Source organism: Eubalaena glacialis, chromosome 17 (assembly GCF_028564815.1).
Source record: "Eubalaena glacialis isolate mEubGla1 chromosome 17, mEubGla1.1.hap2.+ XY, whole genome shotgun sequence".
In the NCBI taxonomy this organism is placed as follows: Eukaryota; Metazoa; Chordata; class Mammalia; order Artiodactyla; family Balaenidae; genus Eubalaena; species Eubalaena glacialis.
This window is the reverse complement of record NC_083732.1, coordinates 11,183,214-11,197,426: the sequence shown is the minus strand read 5'-3', so window position 1 is coordinate 11,197,426 and position 14,213 is coordinate 11,183,214. Positions and strand designations below refer to the sequence as shown.

General features: G+C 40.0%; 1 protein-coding gene across 1 annotated transcript in view; it reads left to right on the top strand.

Moving 5' to 3' along the window:
* The window catches only part of LOC133077160 (cytochrome P450 7B1), a 181,350-nt gene extending 167,492 nt beyond the window's left edge, over positions 1-13,858 (top strand). Inside the window, exons 5-6 of the mRNA XM_061171844.1 lie at positions 5,745-5,920; positions 13,526-13,858. Of these exons, the coding sequence (XP_061027827.1) occupies positions 5,745-5,920; positions 13,526-13,813 (464 nt within the window). The 3' untranslated portion in view covers positions 13,814-13,858. The remainder of the gene's footprint in view (positions 1-5,744; positions 5,921-13,525) is intronic.
* Positions 13,859-14,213: the final 355 nt, after the last annotated feature.

Here is a 14,213-nt window from a genome sequence, read left to right as displayed (position 1 = left end):
ACTTCAGTGCTAACCTATAAATGTTGTCAACTCAGGGGAAAATGCCCTAGAAATGTACCAGAGACCTTGCCCACTATATTTTACAAGGATATGTATCACGAATTCTCAAATGCAGTTGGGTTTGAGGGTGAGGTTTGGGCTAGAGGTTCACATCAGAATTTTGAGGGTTTTTTTAAATAAACTTTTTATTTAGAATAGTTTTACAGAAAAGTTACAAAGAGAGTTCCAGTATATCCCCCCCTCACACACACACACACAGTTTGCCTTACTATTAACATCTTAGTGTGATGTATTTGTCATAACTGTGGGTGTTATTTTGAAAAAGCTCATTCAATATTATAAAATAATTGTGTATTTGAAAAATTAAAAGTGTCTATAATTTAAACAGCAGTAGTAGAGTTTAACAAAATCCTCTCTTCCAGTGGGGATATACAGGAGGTAAAAATTCTACTTCATGTTAGAAATTTGTAACTGGAGGAGGAGAGAGAGGTATCTCCCACAAAGCGTACACCAGAAATCAGGTAGTGAGATTTTTATATGTAACATAAGGAGACATTGGTTAAAAAGTGAAAAATACTAATTTGGATGTTTGCCAGATTTTCAGCTCAGCACAAAACAAAGAGGGCTAGATAATATAATGAATGCCAGCAACAGGAGTTGAAAGGATTGAAAGGGAAATTTAATAAGAATTCAAATTATTGTACTTAGGTCTAAAAATCAACTGCGTAAGAATAGAATGAGGAAATGTGTGGCCCAGCGGAAGAGGGTGGTTCTCAACCTTCGTTGCTTATTGGAATCATCTCAGGAGCTTTAAAAAGTACTCAAACCTGGTCCCACCCCCAAAGGTTCTGACTTCATCGGTCTGGGGTGCAGGCTGATGGCGTTACAAGCTTCCAAGACGACTCTAATGTGCAACCAAGGTTCAAAACCACTAATTTAAAGGTTTTAGTTAATGCAGTGGTTCTGATGCTATTTGCCGGTTATGGAACATTTATTTTTTTTAAACCACCTCGGTGATTGTAATGAGCGGTCAGAGCGGATCACCTACAGGATATCAGAAAGCTTAACACAAGTCCGTGGAGATATTACTTCAAAAATCTGTTGCTCATCTGCTTCCAACAAAATATTAATAGAAGTGTGGTATCTAGGGCAGAGGAAGTAGTTCCTCTCTACTTTTCCAACTGAAATAGCACACCCAGCTCTGCCACATTTTTAGAGGCATATTGACTAATTGAATTAAAGACTAAAGGCCATATCATCTCTGATGGACAATTAAAAAAATGACATGATAGTTGTCTTTAAATATTTTTAAAGGGCTGTTATGTGGAAGAGAGATTCAATTTTTTTTTTGCCTTTGTGTTTTCTAAAGGGTAGAAATTTAAGGGAGGAAAATTCAGCTCAGTACGAAAAATAACTTGCTACTAAAATGGACTTTCTGAATGCCATCATTGGAGTTATCCAATCAAAAATTGAACAGTAACTTCACTAAGATCCTGGAGAGCATTCCCGTGTATATGTACCTTCCGACTTAACACCTAGATTGTAGTGTCTGTGAAGGCCAAATCCATATTCTCTGTTCTCTTTTTCCGCCAACGGCAGTGACCCAGTGCCCTGAGCAGAGAAATTCCTTAATAGTACATTTATTGACTATATGAACGTTGAATTTACATTCGTGTATTTTAGCAGTAAACCAAAAGCCGTGCCTGCAGTGCAGAGTGAAAAAGTAGGCATTCATACCAATTCAGATTTGTTTTTAACTTTACTTAAAGTACACAATTGTTGAGCCAAAAAGTAGTTATTTGGCTTCAAATTGTCTGACGACGACAGTGCCTTATTTCCCTTCTCACCTGTCTTGAAGGTGGTTTTGTAAAAACTCGCATGCACATCTGGAGGCTCGCTCTATTTCCTCACCCTCACCCTTCTAGCGCACACTACCTCCAGAGCCCCCTTTCCCTTTCCTGTCCACTTCCTTTTTCAGACCATCCGCGTGTTCAGCCCCAGTCGACTGCGGCAGGGTCTGGCTGCTGATTTCACTGCAGCCACCGCCGCTATCCACTGATCACCATGGCTAATCAGATGCTGTGACAGTCTGCACCAATCATTAAGATGACCCAAATTAACAGTCTGGCCATGTCACAGTACATTCATTCCACATATCCAGACATGGCCTAAGTGTGAGGCAGAAACTTGGATGTGCTTATTTGTGGTTGCATTGTAACATGCATTATTGATTGTCATAAACGGCTTCAGCTCTTTAAATCTGCAAATGAGAATCATCTGTCAATTAGTACAGCCAGAATTGAGCTATGAGGGCAGAAGAGAAAGTGTATATATTCCTTTTTCTACCAGCATTTCCTTTCCTTTGCCATATTCCTTTCCTGTCGCATTATAAAGCCTCTTAGCTCAACATGCTCCCCAGCTTTTTGCTTAGAAGGGATACTTAATCAGAATATTTTTATATCCTGCAAAGAGAAACAAATCTCCCTAGCCAAGTGAAGAAGACAGGGCAGGCTTTGAATTGTAAGTTCATTGTGGAAATTCTGTAATCCAGTTCCCTGGTGATACTAGTCAGTAAAGTTCAGTTCTTAATAAAACACAGGCAGCCTTATCTTAATCACAATTGCAATTGTTGGCACCTTGCAGTGCCTGGTGTAAATTACCCCCCAAATATTTGCATTCTTGATAGCCATTTTTCTACAATGCATTTAGTAAGTAGAGGGTCCTATTACCTGCTAAATGTAAGTATAAATTAACAACCCATTATGCACAAGTTTTATAAAACATTTACAGATACAGATCATGTTTAATTAAAATTAACTTGCATATGAAAGCCAAGTGCACTAATGATCACAATGACCTTTTATTACCTGCAGTCCCTTGTTTTGGCTGGAATGATTGACAGCTTGCTGTTTGGCTACCATGTTGAATTTCAGCTGACAAGACTTTTCATTTTAACTCAATTTGCCCGCCTATCACAAGCTGGTGGCAGGCCAGACCCAAGTCACCCAGCTTTGCCTCAGCAGCTTGCTCTAGTTCTCATTAGTACGCATTTATTCAGTGGAAATTGGAAGACAAATGCTTGAAGGCATGTGAACTAAGTATAGCAAATTAGGTTTAAAGACTGAATATTTATAAGTGTATGGAAAGTTTTTTTTTTTTTAAATTCTAGAGCGAATTGAGAACTGAGTGCTAGCTTTGGTATAAAAGAAAGGAAGATAGAAGGGGGAAAGAAGATTCCAAGAATAACAATACTATCAGGTTTTTCTTTCCATTTTGGAAATATGTAAAATCTCTCTGACAACACCTTATCAAACCAACCTGGCCTCTGTTTCGTGGAGTGCTTGCACAATGAAGTTTAGCACCTCGAGTGTGAGAAGGGGGGAAAAAATGAGGGTCATGTTCATCTGTTGCTTGGTTATCCCTTGGTATGTTTTCAATTGCCTTGTTTGTTCGGCGCTAGCACAGAAACAGATGTTGCTCTACCATGCAGGATAATTTACTGTGCAGCATGGAAGGCCTCCCAGGGCCCAGCTGGTCTGTCAGTGGCACTGGCTGGTGTCTGCTCAACTATGACAACTACAAGTAGAGGCTGCAATTTTTTTTTATTGTGCAGTTGTCATTCTTCTCAACGTATATATAGCCCTGCCTGCATCCTTCCTGGGGCTGGCGGCAAGGCTGTGGCTTTTGTGTCTGTACATTGTAACGCAGAGCCACGGAAGCTCCCCTCTCCTTTGTGGATAATAATGCCACTCATTACTTTTGTCCTCCGATGATTCTCAGCATGATCGCTGCGATCCAGAGCCAACCTCGTCTCGCGCACATAACCGGTACTGGAAGGTAAAACAGATTTGTCATTTATGACCTGACCGCTAAGCCACACTTTGTGCTCCATTATTGTGATTAACTTCTGCATAAGATATGCTTGCCCAATTGTCACTTGTGATACTGCAGTGGGCGCAAGCTGCCACCCTTCCCGCGAGCACGCCAGCCAATGGGATGTGACCGTGTTATTCGGATGCCTGCCCTGTCACAGTGGCCACCCCACAATTATTGTGCTTTTGTATTTCTTCTCCCCACACCCCTCCTGGACCTGGTGGGTGCAGAGCACTGCTGCATATGTCAGCTACCATTTCACACCACAAGCTAAAATGATGTTATGCTGCTGTTGATCCAACATGAGCCAGCAGCAGTACGTGGGAAGCTGACCCTTGCTTTTCACCATAGAAATGTTGGTCGCTGGTGTCCTGCCAGCTGCAATCCGTCGTGTCAGGTGCCTTGTGGCTATCTGCAGTAGAGTCCATGTTCCAAAACCAAAGTTCTCTTCTGGCCCTGTCACCAACAAACCGATTTGACTCTGCCTGATTATAATAACGAAGGCAGTCCAAAAGAATATGCACAGCCTCACGGTACGTCATATCGAATCACCACACTGGCCACACAGAGCTGACCGCAGCCTCATTTCTTTAGACAAATGCATGCTTAGGGAAAAACCTCCTGGGAGAAGGTCCCCAAAGCTACTTGATAGCCCTATGCAAGCTGTGCATAGATTTCAATTTTGGGGAAATAGCATTTATTTTTATCTTTTGGCTGATGCAAGCCCTCACTGACCTGCCCGCCTCTATAATCTAATAATTGGTTATTCTAATCTAATAATTGGTTATTCATTTCAGACCTTTGCTGAACACTAAGAAACTGGCCTCTGTGTGTGTGTGTGTGTGTATGTGTGTGTGAGAGAGATTCTAAATTGCAAGCCATAAATACAACCATTTGTTACCGTGTGAAGGGGGAAAGAACGCTCAATTTGGAGCTCTTTTTCACATTGCTGATTAGAGAGAATCAAGCTTTTTATTCTAAGACCCATTCACGCTGGTGAAAACATAGTCAGTTTTGATTATGAAGGCAAAGATGCAGACCTAGACAGGAGCTACATGCTGATATGCATGCTATCAGAATGATTTATGCAAATTATGCATATTATTCCCAAAGGAATTCCTCCTCAAACTGCCAGGATAAATTGCCGGAAATTAGCCATAAAATCTGTCGTGCTAGGAGCAAAAGGTGAAGGCCACTGGGAAAGCAAGGACATTCAGCTTCTGGAATCTTCCAGGTTATGATGGTGGCTGTTATTTTCCCTGGATGCTGGGGGAAATATGGTTTTCTTCTGATTCCTATTAAAGTATTTTCCCTTTGAAATTTTCCCAGCAAATGCTGACTCGCATTTTATTTACAACTAGCATAAAAGAAATTAAGTGTTAAGCTATCTCAGAAAGCACTACTACAATTACTTTACTATTAACTGCCTAAGTGGTTAGTAAATGCCTAAGCCTGGCTTTGAAGGCATCACTGTTCCGAAGGTTGGTGAAATAACCCACCAGTGGTGTATTTTAACTGGGATACGGTTTTAATTTCCAGTGTGTATGCCCCAACACAGACTTCCTCTCTTACAGATCATTCTTTCCTACAAAATTCCTAATTAATGACTTTCTGCCCCAGTACAGCGCTGTTGTCTCCTGCCTGTGAAATGCCCCAAGCTTTGGGGGCTGGACCACAGCTGTCTCATCCCTCCCCTCCTCACTCTCCCATTCAGAGCCCCCATTGGCTCCTTCCTGGTGCTCAGTGGATCTGACTGGGAAAGGATTTCCCTGTCAATCACAGCTATTGTTTATGAGCTTTAATGGCAAATTGAGAGCACTTGTCAGGAGCAGTCACATTTTAATAAAATGTTGCTTGCTTGTTTCTTTCAGAAAGCACCGTTCTTGAGGTCTTGCGACTATGCTCCTTTTCTGGCATCTTTCGCGTCGTTCAAGAGGACTTGACACTACACTTAGAGAGCCAGGACTGCTGTCTGCGAAAGGGAGACTTTGTAGGCATCTTTCCTCCCGTCTTACATTATGACCCTGAAATCTTTGAAGCTCCAGAGGTAAATAAACAGTAAGCCGGTACTGCTCCCTCTTAGATACTGCACGCACATTCCTTTCCCTCGTGATCTCTCTCTCTCTCTTGCCATCTTGTTCCAGAAAGAATTTGAGAGAGCTTAATGACTCCTGTTTTTCCTTCCAATGGGAACATTTTCCTATTTACTGAAAGGTTTCCTTAAGGAGCTCTCTTTCAAAGGTTTCACGATCTATAAAGAGAAATACAGCGATGAGACTAAACTCTGGTTTCCTCAAATGAAATGAACGTTGATACCTTGATGGACACTATTCACTTTAGGCCTAAATTAAGTTTTGCTTGGCAGAGAATTATTAAAAACCATGGAGGGCTAGCTATTGACAGGTGGCTTAGAGAATAAATAATGACTATTCTGCTAAGTGTTTCCAGAGTGGGGTTGACTGTCCCAGAGTCAGATACCGTCCTTGCCAGAGTTAAGCTCATCTACTTTTTCACCTCCTACTAAAGGTATGTGCCCCTTCTTGATCAATTAGGATGGCATTATGAACTTGAGATTGTAAAGCTGCTACTCACAGGTAAAGCTCTGAGGGTAATTGTGTCATCTCCTTGTATTTTTTTCTGAAGCTGGAGTTAATGAATATCAAAGACTGGAAATTAATCCACCCTGGCTCATCCCTTAATACCACTTCAGAGGTTCACCACCTGCATGCAAATTGAACACAGTCATCTTCTGCCTGTGCTTCTCAGGAAGTCATGTTGTTGCTGCAGTGGTTTTTGTATATAAAATGCCATTTTTCAAAGGGAAACTTCTGTGCTCTTTTTGAGCAGTTTAGCGCTGAACCACTTTTAAACCCAGTTTCTAAGATGTTTTTCAGCCAGGCTGGATTAAAATCTTGTTGAATTTTGGAAATTAATAAGAAAAGGACAGACTTCAAATACAATGAGATAATTAGCATTTATTTCATCAGCAAAGGCAAAATTTTTTAAGTGAGGGGAGAATGTACATATGGTTTCTATGCATTTCAGAAGAGGCGTTACGTGAATAATGATAGCAAATCAGAAGTAGGGTATCGGTGAGTGAATGAACATTTTTGCAGACAACAGGCTTCATCACCACGTTTGTAAATATCAAAAAAAAAAAAAAATTCCACACGTAACTAGGTGGGCAATAAGTAAAGCAAGTAAATAGCTAATATTTGAAAAATATTTTAAAATTTAAAAAATTTCATTTCTATCTACAATTTTCAATTTAATTTCTGCTTAGTATTTTTATTATGTGATTATCCTGCTAGTCATTCAAGTTTATTATTCATGTCACAATAGTAAAATCAACATTAAAGTTATCAAAAAATAATAAACATTTACCAAATCACCACTGTTGTTAAGGTCTTAGGGACCCTCCTATTCTCTATCCCCAACCCTGCCGCCATGATGGAAAAGACCATGAGTTAGACTTTTAGGAATTTAAATATCAAAGCTAAACATTTGAAAGTGTGTCGATTTATACTTTTCCTGTGGCATGCTAAATAGCAATGCCCAAACTTTACATAATAAATAGTAGTCGGACGGGTTTGCCTCATACTAAATCAGTGGGAAGAACAAAATTGCAGTATTGTGAACTCTGATTTAGCATCATTAGGGCAGCTCTAGCTTGAGTTGATGAGCATTCTCTATTATTTACTAGACTTAACATTAGCCAACTATGCCTGACTAATGTTGAAATCAACTAGCTAATTTTTGCTATGGTATTGTTTCCTTGAAATTAGTTGTGGAATGCTGATAGTTATTGGCACAGAAAAAAAATGGTATAGTTCAGAACCAATTTTATATGATTTGACAAGGCCTTATGTTATCATTCATTCTATAAACATTTACTGAGCACTTACCACTCTCAGGCTTATGGATTGATTCCTTTTGTTCTTAATAACTTAGGACGGCAATAAGTAGATGCTATAGATGCTCATGTAAGTTGCCCATCCAAAAACAATCATGCACTAACAGTAAAAAAAAGAGAAGAAAATTCTGGAAAATTCCGTCCTTGGCCTTTGTCACGGACAGCACTGTCCCAGGAGCTCATCCGAAGTTCATACTCCTCACTGCCTGACTTTTGTACCCTACAGATCTTGAATGAGAAGACCAGCCCTTAGATATAGAAAATAGCCAATAGCTCTTAGGCTACAATCATGAGGAAGACCAACTCCAGATATAAGTATAGTTATTCTCAGAGGACGTGGAACCTGAGGTGCCTTCGTGGAACATTGGTTCCCCCCAACCCAATGAGGCATGGTTTCAGGATGTTCAAGCCCAAGACACCCTAGAATATTACATTCTAGAAACAGGTTATATCTTCCTTCACCATCTCTCTGTTGTTGAATGCCCCTCTGGTCCGCCGAGAGACTCCAGGTGACTCCACAATAATCCCCCTTAATCACTTCTTCTTTGTCCCTGATTCCCACCTCATTCCTCAGAGAATCTGCCACTACTCACTCTGTGGCCTGGGTGTACCTTTGTTATGGGGCACACCCCATGGTATTTTGCAATTACTTGTTTGCCTGTGCGTCCATATGCTGTAAGTTCCAGGAGGGGAGAGACCTTGTCCTTACCTTCTCTGAATTCTCAGTGCCTGGCATGCAGGAGAGTACCCATAGAAGGAAATAAATAGTAGGTGCTGAGATGGATGAACGTTCTGAAAGTGAAAATATACTTCAGTTAAGATGTTAAATCACTACAGATATCGCACATTCAAATGTGTACTGGGCCTAATTAGATCCAATAGCTGAGGTGGCTTGTGTGTAAATATAGCAATACTATCGGGAGTGGTAAGAACTCTGGTGAAAGGACAGCCCAGGAGGCATCTAAGGGAGACCATGTGGCTACTTTGGAACCAACCCTCAGTCCTTAACAAGCATGTAGACCTGATGTGACCAAGTCATTTTTATTATTTTTTTTAAACTTCAGATTTCTGGGTGAAGCCTAGAATTTTTAAATGTTTGGAGAAATTAAGTTTAAAACACAATGTAGGCTAAAGAAAAAATGTTTGGGAACCTAACTGGGCCTATAAGCTACCAACACGTAAGCTGTGTTAAGAATTATTCTTTTCCTGAATATGGGTTCCTTAGCTTATTGTAATGTTAGCCAGTCAGGTGGCATGTGCTGATGTGGAAAAAAAAACTGGCATGTGAAATTAAAACAATGAGAGAGAGCAAAAGGAAACACCTGTTCCCAATTCTCTTTTCTTCTTTCTGTATCGGTCTAAATACTACCCAAGAAAATCTAGATGATGTCTTAATTAACTAGGAATGGATACTTTTTAAAAATTTTATGAAGGCTTCTTCAAATTTGTCAATTGTCAGCCAGAATTCTAGCCACTGGCTCTCAAGTAATCAGTAAATGGTGATGATTACTTTTCTGCCAAAATACAGCATCCAAAAATAGAGCTATAGAGAAGACCAGATCTATTGGTTGGTTTTTCTATGGAGGTGCTGAGGTATAAAGGGCTGGGCCATAGGGAAGAAACAGCCAACATTTAAGATGGTAACACATTACCTTAACCATATAGCCTCCTAAAGTAAGGACACAGGGAAACAACAAAGTAATTACAAAGCCTTCGGCGTACCCCCCAACCCCCCGCCAAAGCTCTGAAGATGAAGAGCCTTATTTGACCTCATGCAAGGCTGCCCAACCTACTTCTCGGAGGTGTAAGGATTATAAAGTGATGAATTTGAAAGCCCTTGAAAAAATTCGAAATCACTATAAAAATTGTTGTATCAACATTCTTTTGGTTATTTCCACTATTATTAGAATATACTAGTCATGACAAATGTGGAAATACTCTCGATCATTTTTTGTCTGTCTCTCAAACTGGAATAGAGATTGTGCCATTTAGTACATTTCAAGGATACACACATAAACTGAGCAACCACTACCCAGAAAGCACTTTGATGGGCATAATGGGTGATGTAGATATAAAAGGGGCCCCTGTCTTACAGTTTAAGGGCTTGTCCTTATCACATGGCTGTGTTCTCATAGCCACGTGCTCCATGTTGAGAGGGGTTCTGCCCCACTAGTGAAGTGGCACTTCCATATCTACCATGTTGGAACCAGCAGTGGGCTGGCAAACCAGCACTCTGAGAAGCCCTGATTTTGTCAGTTGTCATGGTGTAAATACTTTCACCTTGGCTGATTTCATGTTACCAGAGTGAAGACCCTGAATACAGACAGCGTGGGGAAGAGATGTATACACTCTCTCTAGCTGGTACAAACTGGCTATGGCACACCACTGATTGACACCCAAGTCACGGAAATAAAAAAAGGAACTTCTGTACTTAGTCATCTTGCTCCCAGGAGGTCCAGCTATAAACCCGGGCAAGAGTGCAGCCCCTTAGTCATCCATTCAAAACAGTGACAGTTTTTATTTCTAGGAAGTCATGTCTTTTGTCTAATCTAGATTCCTATACCCAAAATGATGAATTGAGTGAATACAAGATCTGATCATATTCTGATCATATTCACAGAATATGATCACCTACCCCAGCAAGACCATGTTTTATGCCTTTTTAAACTTCAATGCTGCACATACAGGAAGTGCTAACAAAAAGCTGTTGAACTGAACTGAACATAAAATTTGGAGGACACAGATTAGGGTGGTACGCAGTGTTCCTCAGTCACTCATACCCAAAATTCTTCTCTATCCAGGAAATTGTATCGTCTACCCAATCTTTATTTCTAGTGCTAAATATTATACCATTTTCTATTTGTAAACATTTTCTATTTGAATATTCATCTACTCTTCATTCTCTCCATCTTTATTTATTCATTCACTATCTCTGTTTTCTTCAAAGGTTTGAAGATTGCTTTTAAAATATACTTTATTGTCATGTATTTATTCATTAATTCAACAGACATATATGGAACCTCACTGTGCATAGCACTCTGGTGGGGGCTTTGAAAATATGGAGATAAATAAGACAGTGTGACACCTCCCATCTCCTGGGATTTCTTGGCTGTGCCATCTCCTGAGGGTTAGCTTCAGCCTGGTGACAGCATAGCTGCAGCCTTGCAGGCATCATAGTCACATATAACCAGGTCTAGAGGAGGAAGAGTGATGGACCATTTTGTTGTGTTTTTCTTTCTTCACAAGAAGGGAACTTCTCCCAGATGGCCCCATACACTCCTCCCCTGTAGCACTGAGAGACGGGTTCATACACCCTCTCCTAAATCAGTGAGAGGCCAGAGCAGTGTGATTACCACAGTTGGTGCCTCGAGAGATCTCATGCAGAAGAAAGGTGTTGTAGAGGAGCAATGGGGAATTTCAGTGTCTCATGCTTTTCTCTTATGACTTCTCTATTCTTATCCATTGAATAATGTTGCATTTGATTGACCCTTTTTAATCGTGAAGCACCCAGCTATTATGGTCACTGCAACATGACAAATCCTGTATTCAAGTTGTTCCAGATCAAAGCATCTTGAGCTTTCTAACTTTTTGTTCTATGTCACTGTGACCCCAGAATTTCTGGGGTGAGACTATTACACCCCTTCCTCTTTTCTAAAACCAGACTATATTCCTAGCAGCTGCCACAAGCCCTTCCTAAAAGTGGCTCCTGCTCGGGTTCTCCGTGTCCTGGCAATGGAAAACAAACTGAGAAGAAATTTTGACTCAAAAAGCTGTTTATGTCCATATGCCCTTTGAGCTTAATGGTAGCCACAGAGCAAAAGAAGTTGGCCTTTTCCCTTCTTGTTTCATAATATAAACAACTAAATAGGAATTTCTATGATATTTATTGTGAGGAAATCGAATGGAAGGTGATAGAAAACTAGAGGAGTGACACTACTGGTTAACTAGATGTTTGGGGGAATTGAACATACACTAACTGAACATGGCAGGGCTGGGGGAGCACTTCGGCATTCTTTGTTGGTCACTGTGACTTCTCAGCTGCATATTCACGTACACAAAGAAATATAGAAAAGCCATGACAGTTTCTGGTTTATTTATGATATGAGCACACTATGAAGTCATAACCCAAGCTAAGTTTTCCTTTTGCATGTTCTGGCTTAAACCATAGGACTGACCACAGTGAGAGCTTTTCAAAATAGAAAACCATTTCGTGGCAAAATTGACATCAACAGGTTTGGCCTAGGGAAGGAGCTCTTGGGAAGAGCGCTGGTCTCCTTAGATTGGTCAGTGAGAAGGAGGAAGCACCTGTACTGAATCCAGGCAAGCAGGCTTGGGCCCCAGTAATGGAAAAAGATTTACTGGGAGAGAGTACCGTATAGCCATCCTATCTCCAGTAACAAAGTGGATGTCCACAGAGAATGTCCTTATCCATACTACAAGGATGGACAGATACTTTTAGGTTAGCACTGGTTAGATCCTATTCAGATACATCCCAGAACTATCTGTGGGAAAATACACTTGCACTCTGATGCAGATTAATTTTGCCATCATGATTTCATCAACTTGCAAGTTTAGGGGGCGGGGGTGGAATAGAAACCACACAAAATGTGTTTTCTAAGCTTGAATATTTATCAAAATCAGTATCCTAGGTAAATGGGGATAAAACCAATACTTTTAAAGGAAATGATTTTGCTGACATGAATACTGGCATTGAGTGAGAAAATTAGATCATCTGTGATGGATTCAGGATCTATACGTGAACCCTAGGGTTTTCGCTATAACCTAAATGCTTTCAGTCTGACCTGCTTCTTTGCCTTTGGCTTCATAGTTCATAGCAAAGTTGTGTGCTGAGCAGGTCTGATGCTAATGAGCACCAGGAAAGACTTGGTCATTGTCATGCATGCCATGTGCGTTAATCTAATCAATGGTTTAATTCACCATGGGCTAAAATAAGGTCACTCAGTGTCCTCTCAGAAACTCACATGAGAGTAAATTAAGATGGAGGACCAAACACCCTCCATAAGCCAGTCCCGTAATTTTCTGGAACAAGTAATATAACTTAACTTGTGAAAACATATCAGAAACCAAGAGAGTTAACCCGAAGAGCACTCTTTCTAAATAGAGCTGTCATAGGAGAAAGTCAATACAACATCAAAAAACAAGCCAGACCGATTTTGTGGCTTAGTTCTTCTCTAGTGCTTAATGTGAATCTTATTATTTAATATCTGTTTCATCCAAACACTAGATCCTAAACTCATCCTTTCTCATCCATCAGTAGCTGATGGGAAGGGATAGAGAAGGGCACACGAGGGATCCTTAGTTAGGCAGCCTCTGTGGCCAGTAGGATTCACTGTCCCCTAACCATGGTAGCTCTGCAGGAGCCCTTCCCTCTACCCAAAGTTGGTATTACAAGTGCCCGTATGTGGAGACCCACCTTAGAGAACAAAAACAGAAATACTGCCTCTATACTTAGGAAACTCAGCGTAGGAGAGAAATGTGAAGAAAAGTCATATAGAAAAGTTTGAATTTGTTTGATATGGAGAAGTAATTTTCTAATAACACTCGGGTTTTTTGAAAGTTCATACATGATTTGCACTTAGTTAAGTTTTACTTCCTGGTGTTTGCTGGGTTAAAAGAAGCCTTTTAAGATGGGCAGGGAGAGCTGGCAACTGTGTGAACCTGAACTCAAGCTATTTCATGGAAATTTTTGATTTTAACACTCTGTTTTCTTCTTTACAGGAGTTTAGATTTGATCGTTTTACAGAAAGTGGTAAGAAGAAAACCACCTTTTTTAAAAGAGGGAAAAAGTTGAAGTATTACCACATGCCATTTGGATTTGGAGTCAGCAAATGTCCAGGCCGATTTTTGGCAATAGTTGAGATAAAGCAATTGTTGGTTGTATTTTTAACTTATTTTGATTTAGAAATAATTGATGATAAGCCCTTAGAACTAAACTACAACCGCTTTTTGTTTGGTATTCAGTATCCAGACTCTGATGTTTTATTTAGGTACAAAGTAAAATCTTAAAGAAGCTAAAAGGAAAGAAATCTATCAAAACTAACCTAAATGTCCTTAGCTCATCTATTTGTTTTTAATTTCTTCAAATGTAATTGCTTTGTTTGTTTTAAAAGTGCCAATTTCTATTTGATCTGAGATCAGTCCAGTCTGTACTTTGTCACAAAACCCATCAAAAAAAAGAAAGAAAGAAAGTAACAGCATGGTGGCATGAAATTGACATCCAAATCAACATAATGATTAACTTAAAGTAGCTTTTTTTAAGTTTCTACATACATATTGTGATTTGCAAGTGTCATAGTAAATGTGCCTTCACAGCAATAGATTTGACACTGTGGGATTTTTTTAAAGTCACAAATTCTTCTCTAATATGTAAGAATACACTTTATGTACTAATGGAAATTTGTGCTGG